Source organism: Malus domestica, chromosome 16 (genome assembly GCF_042453785.1).
Source record: "Malus domestica chromosome 16, GDT2T_hap1".
In the NCBI taxonomy this organism is placed as follows: domain Eukaryota; kingdom Viridiplantae; phylum Streptophyta; class Magnoliopsida; order Rosales; family Rosaceae; genus Malus; species Malus domestica.
Genome location: NC_091676.1, coordinates 14,345,671 through 14,365,883, shown reverse-complemented (window position 1 = coordinate 14,365,883; position 20,213 = coordinate 14,345,671). Strand labels below are relative to the sequence as shown.

Sequence of the window (20,213 nt, the reverse complement as noted above, 5' to 3'; positions counted from 1 at the left end):
CCCCTCTTTTTTGGTATAAACAAAAAAAAAAAAAAACCAGCGGGGTTTAGGGTTTTGGTGAAATATAAAAGAAAGTAAATAAATAAACATAAAAGTCGTACCCAGTGCACAAGGCTCCTGCTTTACGCAGGATCTGGGAGGGGTAGAGTGCTGCTGTCTGTGGTGCACAACAATATAGCTAAGACGCACAACGTGGGAAGGCTCACCCGAAGCGCCACTGCCTTCGGTGTCTCGGAGCTCTTTTTGATCGGCCGCCGAGACTTCAGCTTCTTCGGCAGCCATGGCTCCACCTTACATCTCCGCTTTCGCCACCTCACACCTTCTCCCTTCCTTGTCTAAATGCCACATTCTTGAACAATGTCTAACACTCATACTAGCTTGTAGGCGTTGCAGCAATGTATATCCATATTTACGTGGCATGAGCTCTTTGGTTTCAGATTTTCTCCGGAGGAGGAGGAGGAACCGGCGCCACAGTAAATCTTCTTTGGCCAGAAATTATATCATAACAGCTTTGGACTCGGGAGTTTGCCAAGTCTACTGTGTCAACAATAATAACGACTTTTTTTCATTTAATAAAAATGTATTAATATTAAAGGAAAAAAAATTGTTCATATCCAAACGATAAGAGCTGGTTTAGTCAAATTGACTACACCCTGATGTAGATCTCTGTTTTTAGCTTGTTGTGAACTACAAAAGCTGTTAATATTGCACTTTACAACAAAATAGTAGTAGATAACATTCCAAACTTTTAGAGAGTTTAATGAAAAAAAAGAAGATAATTACAATAGTGAGCCATTAGACATGTGACATGTCATCGGCACGTGTCACGATGTAGTAGATAATGTTTCTAAACTAAAAGGGCAACTATGTGTTTAAAAGAAAGAGTTTAACGCTATATATAATATCACACCATTAAAGTCACAACAAAGCAAGAATTGGAGCTCAAGATCTCTACGCAACTTTTGCAAGTAGTTCTCGACTGTTCTTCTGAAAAGAAAAGAAGTTTAATCTTCGGCAGGTATGTATATTTGCATATTTGATCATATGACTTTGAATTCTGTTTCACTCTTTGATCCATAGAAAATTCCTTTTCAAGAGCTGTTATCGGCACTCTAAAACAGTCAATCATGTACTCCTCCCTAATGAAAAATATCAAGGTTGGGGAGTACTCCTCCCTAATGAAAAATATCAAGGTTAGGTAGTCCGTGATGACTATTTTGCAGTGCTTATAACAATTCCCTTTTCGAATCTAATTAGTATGATTTCTATTAAGATTTTAAGTATTTCATATTTCTTGGGAGTTGATTATTACTGATCAATGAAACATTCATTGTAATATTTACTTGGGTTTCTAAAGCAGAGAAAGTATAAAAATGCCGCCCACTGTGAAAGCCAACCCCGAAGAAGTAAACGGGATCACGAATCCAATCCTGAAGAAGTATGAGCCCGGAGCCGTTCTGTCCCCAGTTGCAGTTCCAAGTGCACCACCAAGCATAAAGGTACTATATCACGATCAATTTAGGCTAGTTATGAACTACGTGCAAACATATTGTTCATGGTGCCTCTAGTTCCTGAAAGGCTTCTCCTTTGTTTCTACAGCGAGTATTTACTTTCGGAAAAGGAAAGAGTGAAGGAAACAAAGGCATGAAGTCATTGGTAAGTTTTAATTCACTTTCCCGATTTGGCAAGAGGAGTTTAAATTTGATACCAATCGGACATATGTTTATGCAACATAACAGAATTGTTCAATTGGTACTTGTCCGTTGATCTACATGTTCGATTTAATCATAGAATCTGAATTCCGTGTTCATCATGCCTATGCCTTTTAGTTGGGAGGGAAAGGTGCAAACCTGGCAGAAATGGCTAGCATTGGGCTATCCGTCCCGCCTGGACTTACTATATCAACAGAAGCATGCCAAGAGTATCAGCTCAATGGCAAAGACTTACCTCTAGGTTTGTGGGAGGAGATATTAGAGGGCTTGGAGATTGTGCAGGAGGACATTGGTGCTGTTCTTGGAGATCCTTCCAAGCCTCTGATTGTCTCTGTTCGCTCTGGTGCCGCGGTAAGAGTTCTTTCAATTACAATTTACAGCCGTAATGGCTTATGTAGTTATTTTAGAAATGGCACGTTTGACAACAATCTGTTTAACAATAATGAATTTACGTCGCGCACCAACTGATTTTGAGCTACGTACGTAGATTTCCATGCCTGGCATGATGGACACTGTCCTCAACCTTGGGCTTAATGACGAGGTGGTTGCTGGTTTGGCCGCAAAAAGTGGAGAGCGCTTTGCATATGACTCTTACAGACGGTTCCTGGACATGTTTGGTGATGTTGTAAGTGGTTTTATTGATGCATTTCACAATGTTTATGTGTCTAAACTAGATATTTTTATCTAAACTGGTTCCTGTAGCAACGAGCGGGCCTAATTTCTAGTTTTTATCTAAACTTTGACTTAATAAATTCAACCTTATCTTTTCTGTTTCAAGATGCAATCTGAATTAATCAATTATACATTTGAAGGTTATGGGAATTCCACACTCATCATTCGAGGAGAAATTGGAAAAACTAAAACGTAAAAAAAGAGTTGAGCTTGATACAAAGCTAACAGCTTCTGATCTTAAAGAGCTGGTAGAACAATACAAAAATGTTTATCTCGAAACAACGGGTAAAAAGTTCCCTTCAGGTACAAATCAAACCGCCAAAAACTTCTTCGTAGTTTCCACTTCTGCGTAGCACAACTCTGTATGTTTACATGTCCTTGTCCCCGTGTATATCTGCAGATCCAAAACAACAGCTTATCTTGGCTGTTAAAGCAGTTTTTGATTCTTGGGACAGCCAAAGGGCCATTAAATACCGGAGCATCAATCAGATAACTGGTTTGAAGGGAACCGCGGTTAGCATTCAATGCATGGTTTTCGGGAACATGGGAAATACTTCAGGGACAGGTGTTCTGTTCACTAGGAATCCAAGCACCGGTGAAAGGAAGCTTTATGGCGAGTTTCTAGTCAATGCTCAGGTTTTTGATACCACTATATATACCTAACTTCTCTTTCTAAGTCGACAACAATGTAGACTTTTTTGTTAGGGTTTAATTAGTAGCTCCAAAATTGGAATTGAACAGGGAGAAGATGTAGTTGCCGGGATCAGGACACCAGAAGACGTGGATGCTATGAAAAATTGCATGCCAGAAGCTTACAAGGAGCTTGTGGAGAACTGTGAAATTCTAGAAAAACATTACAAAGATATGATGGTAAGATTTTTCATTTCCATGTGTTTTATTCCTTTCAGTATTTCATTCACAGTTTTTCGGTTATCAGAACATATGGTTTTAGGAAAATAAAGCATGGGGAAAATTTGCAGGACATCGAGTTTACGGTCCAAGAAAATAGGTTGTGGATGTTGCAATGCCGCGTTGGAAAGCGTACTGGAAAAGGAGCGATTAAGATAGCTGTGGACATGGCTAATGAGGGGCTCGTGGATAAGCGCACAGCAATCAAGATGGTGGAACCACAGCACCTTGACCAACTTCTTCACCCACAGGTATTTAGGCCAGACATGCATATGCGTTATCAATGTATCCATGTATAAACACACTAAGGATTTTTTACTTCTTCTGTATATATTTGTCTGATCAGTTTGAGAATCCAACCGCTTACAAAAACAAAGTCATCGCCACTGGATTGCCTGCATCTCCAGGAGCAGCTGTAGGGACAGTCGTGTTCAGTGCTGAGGATGCCGAAACATGGCAGGCACAAGGAAAGAGTGTCATCTTGGTAAAATTTGATCCATGTTCATCTTATTCACTGTTAACTTTTTTCTCTTTCCGACACACTATGAGTTGTGCATATATAGGTAAGGACTGAAACTAGCCCCGAAGATGTTGGGGGTATGCATGCAGCTGCAGGGATCCTGACAGCCAGAGGAGGCATGACATCTCATGCAGCTGTTGTAGCCCGTGGGTGGGGCAAATGTTGTGTTTCTGGCTGCGCTGATATCCGAGTAAATGACGCTGAGAAGGTTGTTTCCATTGTTTACTCTGTATAAACAATCTCCCGCAGTAAAACCGAAAGTGAAAATGGCATAACTGGGTTTTGTTCATTGATGAAACAGCTGGTTGTGATCGGGAACACGGTGGTCAAAGAAGGAGAATGGATTTCGCTCAATGGATCCACTGGTGAAGTCATATTAGGAAAACAGCCACTTTCTCCTCCGGCTTTTAGTGGCGATTTGGAAACCTTTATGTCTTGGGCTGACAATGTCCGGCGTCTCAAGGTACCATATTTTCTTGCCTTATTTTTTTTCACGCGTTCCATTTCCAATATCTCTATAAAAACTTGTGGCGATGCTGAAACAGGTTATGGCGAATGCTGACACACCTGAAGACGCACTAACTGCAAGAAATAACGGTGCACAAGGGATTGGACTTTGCAGGACAGAGCACATGGTAACTATTTTCCGTTGCTAAAAGTGTTTGGCTGGATTTGTAATGTTCTATCAATATTGTAGCCTTGTTTCGTTGCAATTTTGTGTTAATGGAGCTCTTTTGATATTTCTCGTCTTTATGCTACAGTTCTTTGCTTCGGATGATAGAATAAAGGCGGTAAGAAAAATGATCATGGCGGCTACACCTGAGCAGAGGAAGGTGGCATTGGACCTCTTACTGCCGTATCAAAGATCTGACTTTGAAGGAATTTTCCGTGCAATGGATGGTATTTTTCACAAATGTTGATATATGAATTTGAAATTTTCTTATTCTTACCTCATTGACTGCGACAAAACTATCTGGAAGTCTTAGATCTAAATCTACTTGTTTATCATTTTGCCAATATTTTGCTGAATATTTGCAGTTGTAGTGGCTTAGTTATCACATAATTTTATGAATTTCCAGGTCTTCCGGTTACAATCCGCCTGTTAGACCCTCCACTTCATGAATTTCTTCCAGAAGGTAACATGGAACAGATTGTTGGCCAACTAACTGCAGAGACTGGCATGACTGAGGACGAAGTTTTTTCAAGAGTTGATAAATTATCAGAAGTAAATCCGATGCTTGGTTTCCGTGGCTGCAGGTTGTTGCTCTTCAATCTCCGCACAAACTCATAAATAATTTTCTCAAAATTTCTCTAACAAAGCTCTTTGAACCGATGAACTTCAATCAGCGAAAAACCATAAAATTAGTTACCCGTCGCTTTGTATCCACAATAATGTTATATGGAAATATGGCACAAGTTTGATAGCTCGGTGTCACATGTTTTCGCTACATGAATGTTTATATGCTTAAATAGTTGATAAATAGTTGATCTCCTTGTTATTGATGAAAGGGTTCTAATGATGTAATCAACAGGCTAGGCATATCGTACCCAGAACTCACTGAAATGCAGGCGCGTGCAATCTTTCAGGCTGCAGTCTCAATGAGCAACCAGGGTGTCAAAGTTTTCCCCGAGATAATGGTTCCCCTTGTCGGAACTCCTCAGGCATGATCCTGCAATTCTTTTTCCTCCCTTTCTTCTTTCTCTTTATTTATTTGTGAAAAAATGGTGATGCAAATATAATCCTGAATGAATGTTTGTCTTTCAGGAACTAGGACATCAAGCGAAGGTCATTCACGGTGTTGCAGTTAAAGTGTTCTCCGAGATGGGTACCACCTTGAGCTATAAGGTTGGGACTATGATTGAGATCCCTAGAGCTGCTCTTGTTGCAGATGAGGTAAGGCTAAATTGATATGTTTTCCCTTTTATTTTGTACTTTTTGAAACTTGCCTCCGTAGGAGGAAGATGATGTTCATATTCTACTAAATTATATGATCTTCTATCAACTATTACAGATTGCGAAAGAAGCTGACTTCTTCTCCTTCGGGACCAATGATCTCACCCAAATGACCTTTGGATACAGTAGAGATGATGTGGGCAAGTTTCTACCTATTTACCTGTCCAAAGGCCTTCTTCAAAGCGATCCATTCCAGGTTAGTCATAATTGCAGATAGGGGTTTTCCAATGGCACCAGAATCATTTTATAAGGGAACATTAAAAGAATTCAAACTGATTTCTTGACGGCAGGTACTTGATCAAGGAGGTGTCGGGCAGCTCATCAAGATGGCCATGGAAAAGGGACGCGCAGCTAGGCCTAGCTTAAAGGTAACTGGCATTGCAACGATTTTAAGCATCCTATCACAAATTTGGGTGTGAACTTAATGTTGATGATGCTGCATATGGTTACAAGATTTTTCTTCTTCTGATATTTTTGCACTGTGATTATAAATAAACAGGTTGGAATATGTGGAGAGCATGGGGGAGAGCCTTCTTCTGTTGCCTTTTTTGCAGAGGCCGGACTAGACTATGTTTCGTGTTCTCCATTCAGGTTCTCTTTTTCTTTCATCTATCATAAACAACGTCTATAACCAGATCAAATTCCTGATCCTAAATTCTTTGACAGGGTACCTATTGCTAGGCTAGCAGCAGCTCAAGTTGCGGTTGAGGAAGACTGCATAACAGAGAATCTGTGCTTGTAAATTTTTATTTATTTTTCATATTAATTTATAAGAACACGGAGAATAAAGTAGACATCGTAATTCTTCGGCTTTGATCTTTGGGGAATAAATTATTTTAATGTTAAATTCGTGACTTGATACAACAGTACAAGTTGCATTTCTGTGTTTGCATTGATCACATGCATGATATTTATATAGCAATCTGCAGAATCTGCTCACTTAAAATTAACAGTTGTATAAATTAGAAATCTCCTTAGAGGGAGGGATGCTGAGTATTGTTCTCCTAGAACATGTAAAAAGGTTGCAAGAGAGTCTAAATTGCCAAAGTTCCTTACAAAACAAGAAGACATGCAATGTTATCATATTTCGACCTCCACCACCTCTCTCCACCAATATCACACCCTTTAATTTTGAATCTTTTATATTGGGACCACCCTCTATCAAAATCTTGGATCTGCCACTTCTCTCCACCAATAGGTACCCTGTCAATATTGTAATTATCTTCTTTTATGAAATTCGTGTTCGTCACAAAATTACTGAAACTTTGTTCAATCCAATATCGATACGCTTCCTCGTAAATACTAGGCTAGAAACCAGAGTTTCTTTTCCTTATAATTCACTATCATGCTAATGATATGTGTTTTCGCCAAATTCACAAAAGGTGGTGTGATGATACAATTTTGTTCACACTCAAATTCAAAAATTAAATGTGGAAAAATAATTCAAAACCTGAAAGAATTTAAAACCTCCCTTAGAGCAAGTCCACCCCTAAAAAAAAGGGGTCAGCACACAGTGAACAGTGATAGACCCCAATGAACAATAATAGACCAAATGCATCTCCACCCTTAAAACTAAATAGTCTAGTCAATTTTATTAAAATATTATTAATTATTATTATAAAATAATAAAAATTAATCCCTCTCTCCCTCACAATCTTCAACCTCACCTCAATCCCTCTCTGACTCACTCGATTCCCACAATCCAATCCACACCCACACTCCGAAACGACGCCGTTGAACCCACCAAACTCTGAACACGGACACCCACCACCCTCTTCCCCATACGTCTCGTAATCATACCCAGCCGATTTCACCCACCGAGTTCGGTCCCTACGCGGAGCAACCGGAGCCCCAGGATTAGCACGAGATCGGATGGGGTTCCAGGGATCGGGAGGCGTCGGAGGCGTGGCGGAGAGTGATGGAGGTGGAGATCAATGGAATTATGGAACGAGATCAGATGGGGTTCTGCGGAGGGCGGTGCAAGTGAGAGAGACGATGGCGAGTTCTTGTGGAGTTAGCCATGACGTTAACATAGCGTCAAATGGGCGGTCCCATGGGTCTGTCGATTCTAGGCCAGCCTATGGCCTGGCTTGGGCTGGGTGCCAGCCTATTAGGCTGGGGTGGAGCAAAAAAAAGGAAGGCCGATCCATTTTTCAAGCTGGGAGCCAGCCTATTAGGCGAGGGTGGAACTGCTCTTATGTGTCTCTACTGGGCTATGGTTTTATTTTTTTTATATATATATTTTTTTTGCCTTTTTGTTTAGGCTTGCTTCTGTTGTCTTTTCCTTGCTGTTAGATTTGGTCTGGTAGAACTGAGCTGTGTAGTTTAATGGTTTCTTGAGTTGAAGGTACTGTGTTTATTTGGTGTCTAAAGAGGCGATGCTAAACTATCGAAGAGGATGTTGATAATGAATCTCATATTGATGAGAGAAGAGACATTCATGTGCTTATAAATAATTGAGTTACTCCTCAGATTGCCAATGATTTATGGTGGAACCTCAACTTTCTGTATGGTACTAGAGTGTATGTGTGAAGCCTACCGATTTTTCTTTTTCTATTTACGTATCTAACCACAATAGGCAAGAATGAATCGGACGGCCATGAAATTTCTTCTAATTTTCCATGATATTCAAAAATTCTTTTGTCAAGTTGGCCAAATTTTGGAGATCGTATATCACTTTACTTGGATTCATATAGCTATCATTTGGTATCAAAAATTGGATTGGAATGTATAACTCTCTAAATTTAAGGCATAAATTTATAATTGAAAGGATTAGGTGTGACAACCCGTCCCGGATTTTTTGGAACGGAAGGGTATTATTGGAAATTCCTTTTGGGTTGTGGGATCTTTTGTTTAAAATATTATTTTTGGTGTTAAATGGTGTACCCAAGGGGCCCACCCCTGTTTTGGTCCCACGGTTCCACTCTCTTCCTTTGGCTGCCTCGTGGCACTATCCTAACCCACTTCTTCCTTTCTCTCTTCTCTCCGATCTCTCTCTCTCTCTCGGTTCTCTCACTCACTTGCACTTTCTCCCTCCCTCGCACAGACTCTCCCCTCCCATTTTTCTGACGACACCCACACACTCATCCACTTTAATGATGACAATAGCAACGACACTCACCACTATCCTTCTTTCCCTACGAATTCCAGGGAACTAGGATTGAGGGAGGATCACCTCAACCTCCCTGTGGCTACCCTCACTATGCAGCTCCCTTCTTTGGCGAGTTATTGACTTTACAATGTGAGGTAAGCATCGGGAAATTTCAATGTCTCCGTTTTATGTCACATGGCATCAAAGAAGGTGTGATGAGTTTTGTTGTACACAGAAACAAGACGGGGAAGCACTCCTCAATTTCCGACGTTGAACCCGTGCGTTGCAAGAGTTTCTCTGGCGAATCCCGACCACGACGAGAGATCACGAAAGTATAATCCTACTCCTTATTTCTTTAGCTTCAATTTGACTAGTTTTATGCTAGAAATAGTTAGAGTTTAGAGCTCGACGGTTCTCTGGCCGAAATCCGGCCTCCTTCCCCGGTGAGAAACAGATTAGGCCTTTGGGGCCGTGTAGAACAGGGCCTTCGGGTTGTTGAGCCTGAGCCCAAAACCTTAAGGCAGCTCAATCCATTTAGTTAAACCCAACTAACCCAAGTTCCTTAACCAAAGCTTCGGGCTAGCCTGCTGAGCCCAAGCCCTTGCGAAACCTAAAACCAAAGCCTTTAGCCTTTTACCCCAAGCCCAAACTGGTGGCCCTTTAAGGCCCAACCCTAAACCCTTTAACCCTTAGGACCCAAACCCAGGCCTTTGGGCCTAGGACCATTCGACCTAAATCCAAGGAGAACCGGCCAACCCAAGGACCAGCCCAACCCAGTGACCTAGATGGAATATTCCGTTAGGAAATATTCCTGTAATATTCTTTGTGTTGACTTTTTCAAAATTTACTCGGGACCTTTCTTAGGGTAATTCGACGTCTTGAACTTGTTTCCGACGTTCGCTTTCCCAAATTCAATCGTTTTAATAGAGTTTTATTAATTAGACCATTTATGTGCTTAGGGGCAATTATCTGTGGTGTTTCCGTCTTCGCTAGTTTGCGTGGCTCTTCAGCGGTGAAGTATCTGTGAGTGGACCTCTTCTAAAATGCATGTTTTAATAGTAGAAATGCATACATGAAAAGCATGATTTTAATGATTACGTTTTATGAGATATTATGTTTACTGAGAATATTTTGGAATACCATATTTTATCGAACTTATGTTCTTTGTAGTATATATGATGGATGACTATATACTGCTTATGAACATGTTTTTACACACTTCTTCATAGTATATATGATGGATGACTATATGCTATGAAGATGTTTTTGAGATATACGTACCCATGTTTGGAAATACTATATTAAATGTTTTTGTATATATCTAGTGGTCACTGTTCTGCTTACGGGCGATGTTACTCATATTGCCTTTGGGCAGGCATGTGTAGGGCACTGTTATGTGCATATGGGAGATACTGATGTTGATACCACTAGTTAGCACACTATATATGAGATATGATTTACGTAGGTTTTACGGCACGCTAGGGTTTTCGGAAAACATACTACATATTATGCTATATATGTTTTCATAAAACTTTGGGGGTTAGAATGTTGATAACTGTTTCAGTATTATATATATCAACTTGGTCCACTCATATTTGTTTTGCCCCCCTTAGGACTTAGAATCGAGGCATATAATCCTGGCGTCAAGGAAATTCCTTATCGGCATCTTCGAGTCCTCTCGGTGTGGGACCCACTCCTTTGTTCATTCAATTTTATATTATTTTTTTTTAGTGTTCTAGATTATTTGTATGCTCTAAACACGTTCCTCATTTGCATATTAATTATATTTAAATTTATAAGTCTTATTATATTCTTTGGTTCTCATGCATATTAGTATGGCTTCGTCACCTTTGGGTGTCGACCAACACTTGCCTACCCTGATGCTCGGGGAATATCAGAGTCGGGCGTGTCATTAGGCAATATAGCTAACCGTTCATCCTGTTAATCTTATTAAAATAAATAGAAAAATAAATATGAGGGATATAAAACCAAATCTCCGCAGAGAAAGTGAGCCAACCAAAGAGGAAAAAACATAGCAAGTGATATGGTATGGAACTTAAATCAGCCCCATGTACAAGAGAAAACACGTAGAAAAACAAGCATAAGTTGCAACAGGCAGAAACATTGGATCACCAGTGATAGTGATACACATAAAACATAAAGTCATATGAAAGGTAGAAGAGTGATTTTTATTGGGAAAGGATTTGGCATAAAGGAAACTTCTTCCCTCTAATTTGAGGAGGATGAAATTGGTATCAAGAAAAATATCATGCAGCTAAAAATTAAACTTTGCATAATAGACTAAACAAGTGAGCTAATTAACTAGGTACAAGTCTTTCAATACTGAAAAACACAATTGTAAGACATAGACTTATTCGACTAGGGAATTCAACTAGTCAAATACAACTCAGGTTAGTACCACATCAAGAATTCACAATCAGAGGCTCTCCATTATGTAAGTATTCTGACAACAACCAACATTAACAACCATAAATGCAGACAACATGAGCCAAAATACACACATCAATTTTGTGCCGGAAAATCCCCAATTGGATAAAAAAATGGGGAGATTCTAGGGAGTCTGGTCCACTAGTAAAAATAGGGTTCATACAAGGATAACCACAACATGCTCAATTCCTAGATGAAAAAGTATTTAGTCTTCACAAAGAGGCATCATGAACCATGCGAATGATATGAAGATATGAATGGATGATATGCAGCTACGGATTCAAAGTCAATTTCTTCAGTCAAATATTTGGAAAGAAAAAACTAATTGAGAATCCAACACTTAGGTCCATATGAAGATTTCAAAGAAGTTTTAGACCAAGAACAATACAAACTTTTTCACAAAAGATGTTGGTGAGTTAGCACTAATATTTAATGCATGAAAAATTGTCTGCAGCTCGGGTTTTGAAGAACATATATAAAAAGATCAAGGTGAAAAATGGAGTGGAATTCTGTCTCCTCATATTCTCATCCCTTTCTTTCCCTTCTCTCACACTTTGGTTTTTGTGTTTTGTGACAATATAAACAATTAATTTAAAATGTTGACGTGGCTTAATGTAATTGTTCAAGTATGAAGGGAGGATAGGGAGGGAATGGGAGAGAAATTAGGAGGGGAGAGAATCCTCCTCCGTGCAACTTCACTAGTCAGAATGCATAAGAGATCGTAAATGTAAAATGCATATGCATAAGCAAACTTTACTTAAGTTGATACACAACCATTTGCACTTTAATCCTCAACATCTCAGACTTTAATAACAATTATCCTAAAGCCTAATTTAATGTAAATTATCTAATGTGTGATATAAAATTACAAGTGTAACAAGAATCTTAACGGACAAGGTTGTTTTAGAAAGGAAGGGTAATGTTAGGATCGTGATATCTTAATCACAATTAGAAGGACACAATAATCTTAACGGACAAGGTTGTTTTAGAAAGGAAGGGTAATGTTAGGATCGTGATTATCTTAATCACAATTAAAAGGGTTATTGAACTTTTAATCAGTTTAAAGTTGTTTTAATTAGTGAACCTCTGTTAGTTATTGTCAGCTGCCTTGTAATGTTTGCATGGAGAATATAAGGGCCAATTGTTGTTGTGTGTTTGAGTTGAGAGAGAGAATCGTGTGAGAGAAAGAATCGTAAGATGGAGAGGGGTGGCTATGTATGGTGGTCTTGGAGAGGGTCTGGAGAGTCAGAGAGTGTGGTGGTTGGGCGGAGTTGAGGTGAGACCGTCGGTTTGAATTTGAGACAGAAATAAGGGTGGATGGCTTGGGAGGGTGAGGTTCAAAATGACATAGACTGACTAATAAGGCTAGAGTGAAGAGTGGAGACTTTTAATTAAGAATGGACAGACCAGATGTATTCTAAACAATCCAACAATTCTAATTAATTTTAACTATAATTAAAAAAATAAATATATTGTTGTGGTCTATTTTTATCTGACAAAGGAATAGGGCTAGCGGCAGAGGGAGAGAGGGAATAGAGATGTGTGTTTGTAGAATTGTAGGGGAATGTGTGTTGTTATCCCTCCTACATTGTGCCTTTATTTATAGTAGTAAAGGGAGAGAAGATATTCCTTCTTCTCCAAGTAATACAAGTTGTAATAGGAAAGGATAACTAGAATAAAATCTAATTTAGGATTTACACAATCATACTTAAACTAGGAATGTTCACAACACCCCCCTTGAGTGTGTAAATACTCAAGGTAGATTCAGCATCATGCAGAAATTGAGGAAGTCGACTCGTCGGCACTGATTCCAAGGAACAACGCTTATTCTCAATAAGGTAGGAACTAGCATAAGTAGTAAGTCTCATTAAAAAACCCTAAGGCTATGGCAAAAACCCGAGTAGGGACAAAATCCATAGTCTAAGGAAAAATGTATAAGAAATGCAAAGTCAAAAGAAACGTCTACAGGACGTCATTAGGGATATGGTGGGTGCCTCGTTAAAACCTAGTTAGATAGCAAAAACCCATTAGGAAAAATGCTCCTAATCGTAGGGAAAAAGAGTACATTAAGGTCAAGCAAGTATCTGCAGGATACTCCCCCTGAGTTTGACATAATTCCAAAGAGAAATAGCAAAGTTACGACTCAGAAAGTTTACGCATACCAATTCCATGAACAAGCTTCTGAAACGTCGCATTCGGCAGTGATTTGGTAAAGAGGTCGGCCAGATTGTCTTGTGAATGGATTTGCATGACTTCAATCTTCTGATGCTCTTGTTGTTGATGTGTAAAGAAAAACTTCGACGCCATGTGCTTAGTGTTGACTCCTTTGATGTAACCCTTCTTAAGATGTTCGATGCAAGCTGCGTTGTCCTAAAAAATCATCGTCGGGGCATTAACGGTGGGATGAAGATTGCAGAAGCTTCGAATATGGCCCACTACTGCTCTCAACCAAAAGAATTCCCGAGTTGCTTCATGTAAGGCGAGAATTTCAGCATGGTTAGACGAAGTGGCAACTAAGGTTTGTTTAGTTGACCTCTAAGAGATTGCGGTGCCTCCAACGGTAAAGACATAACCCGTTTGAGAACGCACCTTGTACGGATCGGATAAGTATCCAGCATCGGCATAACCAACAAGGCGAGAATCAACCTGATGAGCATAGGGTGCGGCATCACTCGAGGATTCGTAGGGATAGAACAAGCCCAAATCCGTAGTACCTTTAAGGTGACAGAAGATGTCTTTCACGCCAGTCCAGTGTCTGCATGTTGGTGCATTGATGTATCTTGCCAAAAGATTAACAGCGAAGGAGATGTCGGGTCTAGTGCATTGAGCTAAGTACAATAAAGCGCCTATCGCACTTAGATAAGGAACTTCAGGCTCCAAAATCTCTTCATCATCCTTCTTCGAACGGAAGAGATCTCGTTTTGCATATAGCGTACGAACGACCATAGGAGTACTCGAAGACTTCGCTTTATCCTCATTAAAACGGCGCAACACCTTCTGGGTGTAGTTCGATTGATGTACTAGGATTCCATCCGAACAATGCTCTATCTCGAGACTGAGACAATATCGAGTCTTACCTAGATCTTTCATCTCAAATTCCGACTTCAGGTGCGAAGCAGTTCTCGCGAGCTCTTCAGGAGTTCCGATGAGATTCATGTCATCGACATATACTGCAACAATCGCAAATCCAAAATATGACTTCTTAATGAACACACAAGGGCATAGTTCGTTGTTCACCTATCCCTAACTAGTTAAATACTCACTCAGACGGTTATACCACATTCTTCCAAATTGTTTCAAACCATAGAGTGAATGCCTCAGCCGAATTGAGAACGTGTTCCGGGGTTTGAAAATATTTGAACCAATCAATGTAAGTCCTTCGGGAACTTTCATATAAATTTCCATATCAAGATCCCTATAGAGATACGCGGTTACTACGTCCATCAGCTACATATCCAGTTTTTCGGAAACTACCAAACTGATAAGGTAGCGGAAAGTAATCACATCCATAACGGGTGAGTAAGTTTCGTCATAGTTAATCCCGGGGCGTTGCGAGAAACCTTGTGCTAAAAGACGAGCTTTGTAACGCATAATCTTGTTCTTCTCATTACGCTTTCGAACGAAAACCCACTTGTAGCCAACATGCTTCACATGTGGAGAAGTAGGAACTACAGGTCCAAACACCTTACGTTTCGCAAGTGAATCGAGTTCGATTTGGATTACTTGTTTCCAGTTTGACCAATCAGCTCTACGTCGATATTCATCAACGGAACGCAGTTAAATGTCATTGCTCAACATGATCTCAGTAGCTACTGCAAATGTTAATGCATCGTCGATAATCATCTCATTTCTACGCCATACATCATCTAAGCTAGCATAATAGACCAAAATCTCACGATTCTCGGGAGGAGGATTCGTCTTTTCAAGGATGCTTCCGTAATCTAGAATTTCCTCATGAGTTGGGTAGAATGAGTAAGCGATAGTTGGATTCACGGTAGGCTCTTCAGGACCTTGTGCCATGGTTTTCCTCTTCTGGGGGTGTGAATCCTTTGAACCAAGGGGTCTGCCATGCTTTTGTGTAGGGGCAGATGATTGGCTAGCCGCTAATGTACGTGGATCACCAGAATTGACGTCCCGGGCTTCCAGAAGGGCAGTCCGTCGTACATTTGGTACATCCATCTTTGCAATCGTATTCACAGCTAGAATATGTGATCTTCTTACACGCGCTAGATCGGTGAAAGCATCTGGCATGCTCTGAGCTATGCTCTGAAGATCTAATATGCACTGCACTTCAGATTCGGACTGAGCGGTGCGAGGATCTAAATTAGACAAAATGGGAATCGTCCACGATAATTCACGGCGTTCATTAGGAACGCTGACGTTCTTATCTCTCCCTAATGACGGGAAGACTGTCTTATAGAAGTGACAATCCGCCAAACGAGCGGTAAACAGATCGCCTGTCAAATGTTATAAGTAATGAATAATCGAAGGAGAATCATATCCGATATAGATTCCCATCCTTCGCTGAAGCCCTATTTTTGTACGTAAGGGCGGTGAGATCGGCACATATATCGCACAACCAAAGACGCGCAGATGCGATATGTCGGGTTCGCATCCGGTGACCAACTGAAGGGCACTAAATGGTTGTGTTGCAACAAGCCTTAGGCAAACCAACTTTGCTACGTGCAATATTGCATGGCCCTAAGCAGCGATCAAGAGCTTGGTACGTATAACCAACGATCGAGCAATCATTTGTAAGCGCTTAATGAAAGCCTCTACCAGGCCGTTCTAGGTGTGAACATGGGGTGCAGGATGTTCAACTTCAACCCCAACCGACATGCAATAGTCATCAAAAGTTTTAGATGTGAATTCTCCAGCATTATCCAATCGAATAGATTTGATCGGATAATCAAGATAGTGAACCCTGAGCTTGATAACCTGAGCCAACAGTTTGGAGAATGCAGTGTTCCTTGTAGACAACAAGCACACGTGTGACCAACGTGTAGAAGCGTAAACCAAAACCATAAAATATCTAAATGGTCCGCAGAGAGGTTGAATCGGTCCACAAATGTCCCCCTGAATCCATTGTAGAAAAATAGGAGGATTCGAATGAATCTTGTCATAAGAAGGCTTAGTAATAAGCTTTCCCATTGAACATGTTTGACATGTGATTTCATGGATCGAACCTAAGCTTCGGGTTAGTGGATGCCCGTGTGAATATTTGAGGATACAGTGCATCGCTATTCGTCCAGGATGTCCCAAACGATCATGCCAAAGTGTAATTTCATGCACGGTCCCTGTGGTAGGGTCAGCGTATGGTCGTAGTATACAGACCACTCGGGATACGCTCCATCTTCTCGAGAATATGTTTCTGGCCATATTCATAGGAAGTTATATACATAAATTCAACTCTGTTTTCTACGTGGGTTTTAGCGTGGTAATTATTATCTCTAATGTCCTTGAAACTGAGTAACGTTCTTCCCGAACGTGGAGAATAAAGTGCCTCAACAATGGTCAAGATTGTACCATTAGACAACATTATACGTGCCTTACCGTATCCTTCTATCAGGTTGGATGGGCCTGAGAGAGTTGTCAGAGGTGCATTCTTAGGTATGAAGTTAGGGAAATAGATGTGTTCACGCAAAACAGTGTGCGTGGTTGCACTATCTGCCAGACAACTAACTTTTCCACTAGTCATACCTAGAATGAAAAATTAATTTGAATTGGTCACATGCATAAAGTTTATAAAAACAAATATCAATTCAAAATAATTTCATTTATTCAAGGATTAAAACTTAATATCCAAAACAAATCGCCAACGAATAATCCAAAAACATAAAGGAAAATTGTTCAAAATCAACCAAAAACAAGGGGGTTCGGCCACTAGGTGGAATTCGGCCCCAATTGTCTTATTTTAACTAAGAAATAAGTCTATGTCTAAGATTCTAATCTTCCATAGGAGTGGTATCCTCCTGAAAGTCAGAAACCTCCATTTTTGTAGTCTCCGGTTCGTCCACTTGCATGAAGTTTGATTCAAACTTTTTACGACGAGAATGATATTCATCCATGGTTGTGGGTGCTTTGCCCTTATTCTTGAAGTTTGGGGCCTTGGGAGCGAGGTTTGGATGCTTATGGGCTTTATTTCCTTCCTTGGATGGGCCTTGGCTTTATTAACCTTTGTGGGATGGCTTCTGGCCGCCCCTACCACGCCTCTTTTGGCGTGTTGGGTGCTGATTAGTGCTATAGTGTGCTTCAGGCACAGCAGTAGCCCTAGTAGGTCGAGCTTGATGATTCTTCATCAACAGCTGGTTCTGCTTTTCAGCAAGAAGTAAAATAGAGATCAAATCCGAGAACTTGGTGAACTTCTGAGCTATATATTGTTGCTGCAGAACAATATTAGAGGCAGAGAAGGTCGAGTAGGTCTTCTCTAGGAGATCCTCTTTAGTCAAAGTTTCATTGCAAAACTTGAGAAGTGATCGGATTCGACAAACTTCAGAATTATATTTATTCACAGACTTAAAGTCTTGGAAGCGCAAGTGCTGCCAGTCATGTCTTGCTTTAGGTAAGAATATGTCATTTTGGTGATCGAAACGATTAGCCAAAGCGACCCATAATGCACGTGGATCCTCCTCAGCAAGGTACTCAGTTTGCAGAGCGTCATGGATATGTCTTCGGATGAAGATCATAGCAATGGCTTTTTCAGCTTCACCAACAGGTTTATTTGTTACTTCTTCAATAGCAGGACGCAAGTTCTTTGCAGTGAGGTGGAGCTGGAGCTTCACATCTTGAATCCACTTGAGGTAGTTCCTTCCAGAGACCTCCAAAGCGGTGAAGTCGAGTTTGTTCAAATTCGACATGTTCCTATCACAAAATAGATGGACAAGATGTGGTTAGTGTAATGGAGAAAAATCAATCAATTCACATAGGAGTAGAACATACAGGTTCTAATAGACATGTATTGGTTGAATTTCGGATGAATAACTTCGGGTTTTCATGGGTGATATGTTGAAGTGAAAACTTTAGGTTTTCAAACAAGGCATGTTTATAAGAAACTTCAGGTTTCAAGGTAATTATGAACTTCAGGTTCATATATTTCTGCAGGCAAACGCAAATATATATGCAAACAAATATGCAACAAGTATATGCAAAAATATAACTTTTAGGTGTATAATTATAATTGAATGAATTATTTGGACTTTGGGCCAAATTAAAAATGTGGGTGAAAAAATATAAAACCCATTGGGCCTAAAATAATTAGGCGAATAAAATTCGGGACCCAAAAAAATATGGAGCCACGGGTGGCTAAAAAAATTGGTCCGTGAGACATATGCTCAAAAAAATTTGGGCAATGGAGGGTCTCAGGATGAGCTGTAGGCTCACGGGGTGGGCTGCATTAAGCAAACTCAGAAAAAAACTTTTTTTTTTTTTCGCTCGAGTCGCTTCAGGCTGGCCCCAAAAAAATGTTTTTTTTTCTTTTTTTTTTGCGGGCCGCTTCAGGCTGGCCCAAAAGAAAGTGTTTTTTTTTCTTCTTGCACGCACGGGCCGAGGAACATGAGCCCACTAAGGCTCGGGTTGCAAGGAACCAGGACACCCCAGCGGCGCTGGGTGTCGGAATTGAACCGGGGGGATGCCGGCGTCGCTTCAGGCGACTATCCTCGGGGGTTTGAAGCATGTGGGTTCGACTGGGAACCCTAGTTGTAGACGAAAACCTTTGGTTTCGAGGTCGGGGGTCCGAGAACTGTTAGGATTCAAAGAACCCGTCGGTGTTCATCGAGTTTCTAGAAAAAACCATCGTTTTCGATAATGGCGAGGTCCCAATCACAGCTGCAGGTGTGAATGCCCAAGAATAATGGCAGTGAAGCCGTGGCCGTCTTCGGGTAGCACTGTGGGTTAGTGTTTGATGTAAAAGGCATCATTTCAGATTGGAGCAAGGGTTTTGCTCTGGTGCTTCGCATCCTATAGTGGGCTCGCGTGAGCCCAGTGATGTCGGGGTCATGGGGAAGAAACCCTAGTTTTCTTGAAATATTTTTTTTTTCAATTCAAATATAACTCAATGATATGCATATATAATTCAATGAATCACATATTTACTTTGATGCATATGCAAATAATAGTTTCAATGCATGTACATATGTAAGATTCAATTCATGAAAAATATCAAATTCACATAATTGCAGCAATTTTGGTTATGAGGCATACACAATTTTTGTAGAATTTAAAATACGTTAAACGTAAAGTTGGGTCATGCATCATGGTGAATGTTCATGCTATCAGGGCTTGCAAAATATCGAGTTAAAAGTTGTTGTTTTGAAAGAACCTAATTGCGTGATGATATGGATGAACTAGTTTGATGCAGAAAAAAATTCTCCAACGTCAGATTCCTAAGCGCAGCAGTAGGAGCGTGCTGATAACGTGTTGTGGTCTATTTTTATCTGACAAAGGAATAGGGCCGACGGCAGAGGGAGAGGGAATAGAGATGTGTGTTTGTAGAATTGTAGGGGAATGTGTGTTGTTATCCCTCCTACATTGTGCCTTTATTTATAGTAGTAAAGGGAGAGAAGATATTCCTTCTCCAAGTAATACAAGTTGTAATAGGAAAGGATAACTAGAATCAAATCTAATCTAGGATTTACACAATCATACTTAAACTAGGAATGTTCACAACATATATATAGTTTTAGTTTGGTTCGGGATTACCGAACCATTAAATAGGAAATATCGATTCCCATAACAAGTGGTCCAGGATCGGTTTGGTATTACATCCTGGAAATTCGGGAATTTCAGTTTGGGACATTTTTTTGTTTGGGATCGGAATTTTTTTGGTTTGGTTTGAGATTTTCAGGAATGTCTTCCAAACCTAATTACAACCTTGCTCAACTTAACTAAAAATGAAAATGATATTCATCA

The 20,213-nt window shown here is 40.2% G+C and overlaps 1 protein-coding gene across 2 annotated transcripts; it reads left to right on the top strand.

Annotated features, from left to right (window-relative positions):
* Positions 1–866: 866 nt before the first annotated feature.
* On the top strand, positions 867–6,633 carry LOC103403813 (pyruvate, phosphate dikinase, chloroplastic-like). 2 transcript variants are annotated; one of them, XM_008342659.4, is made up of 21 exons: positions 867–1,018; positions 1,361–1,499; positions 1,600–1,656; positions 1,830–2,063; positions 2,200–2,337; positions 2,525–2,687; positions 2,785–3,020; positions 3,126–3,254; positions 3,365–3,544; positions 3,640–3,777; positions 3,857–4,021; positions 4,115–4,276; positions 4,359–4,448; positions 4,575–4,713; positions 4,893–5,070; positions 5,346–5,475; positions 5,579–5,707; positions 5,826–5,963; positions 6,058–6,135; positions 6,267–6,358; positions 6,434–6,633. In XM_008342659.4, the coding sequence occupies exons 2-21, from the start codon at positions 1,374–1,376 to the stop codon at positions 6,507–6,509; spliced, it is 2,778 nt and encodes a 925-aa protein (XP_008340881.3). In that variant the 5' UTR covers positions 867–1,018; positions 1,361–1,373; the 3' UTR covers positions 6,510–6,633. The 2 variants fall into 2 exon arrangements, with proteins under 2 accessions (XP_008340881.3, XP_070671825.1); XM_070815724.1 differs by having other exon boundaries at positions 883–1,018; positions 1,358–1,499.
* The last annotated feature ends 13,580 nt before the right edge of the window (positions 6,634–20,213 follow it).

What these genes read in the sequence shown, in the direction of transcription:
- LOC103403813 (XM_008342659.4), top strand. Translation starts at nt 1,374, where the DNA reads ATGCCGCCCACTGTGAAAGCCAACCCCGAAGAAGTAAACGGGATCACG. An exon ending in TTTGCAGGACAGAGCACATG is followed by an intron (nt 4,449 to 4,574) that starts GTAACTATTTTC and finishes TTTATGCTACAG; the next exon opens with TTCTTTGCTTCGGATGATAG. An exon ending in AATTTTCCGTGCAATGGATG is followed by an intron (nt 4,714 to 4,892) that starts GTATTTTTCACA and finishes ATGAATTTCCAG; the next exon opens with GTCTTCCGGTTACAATCCGC.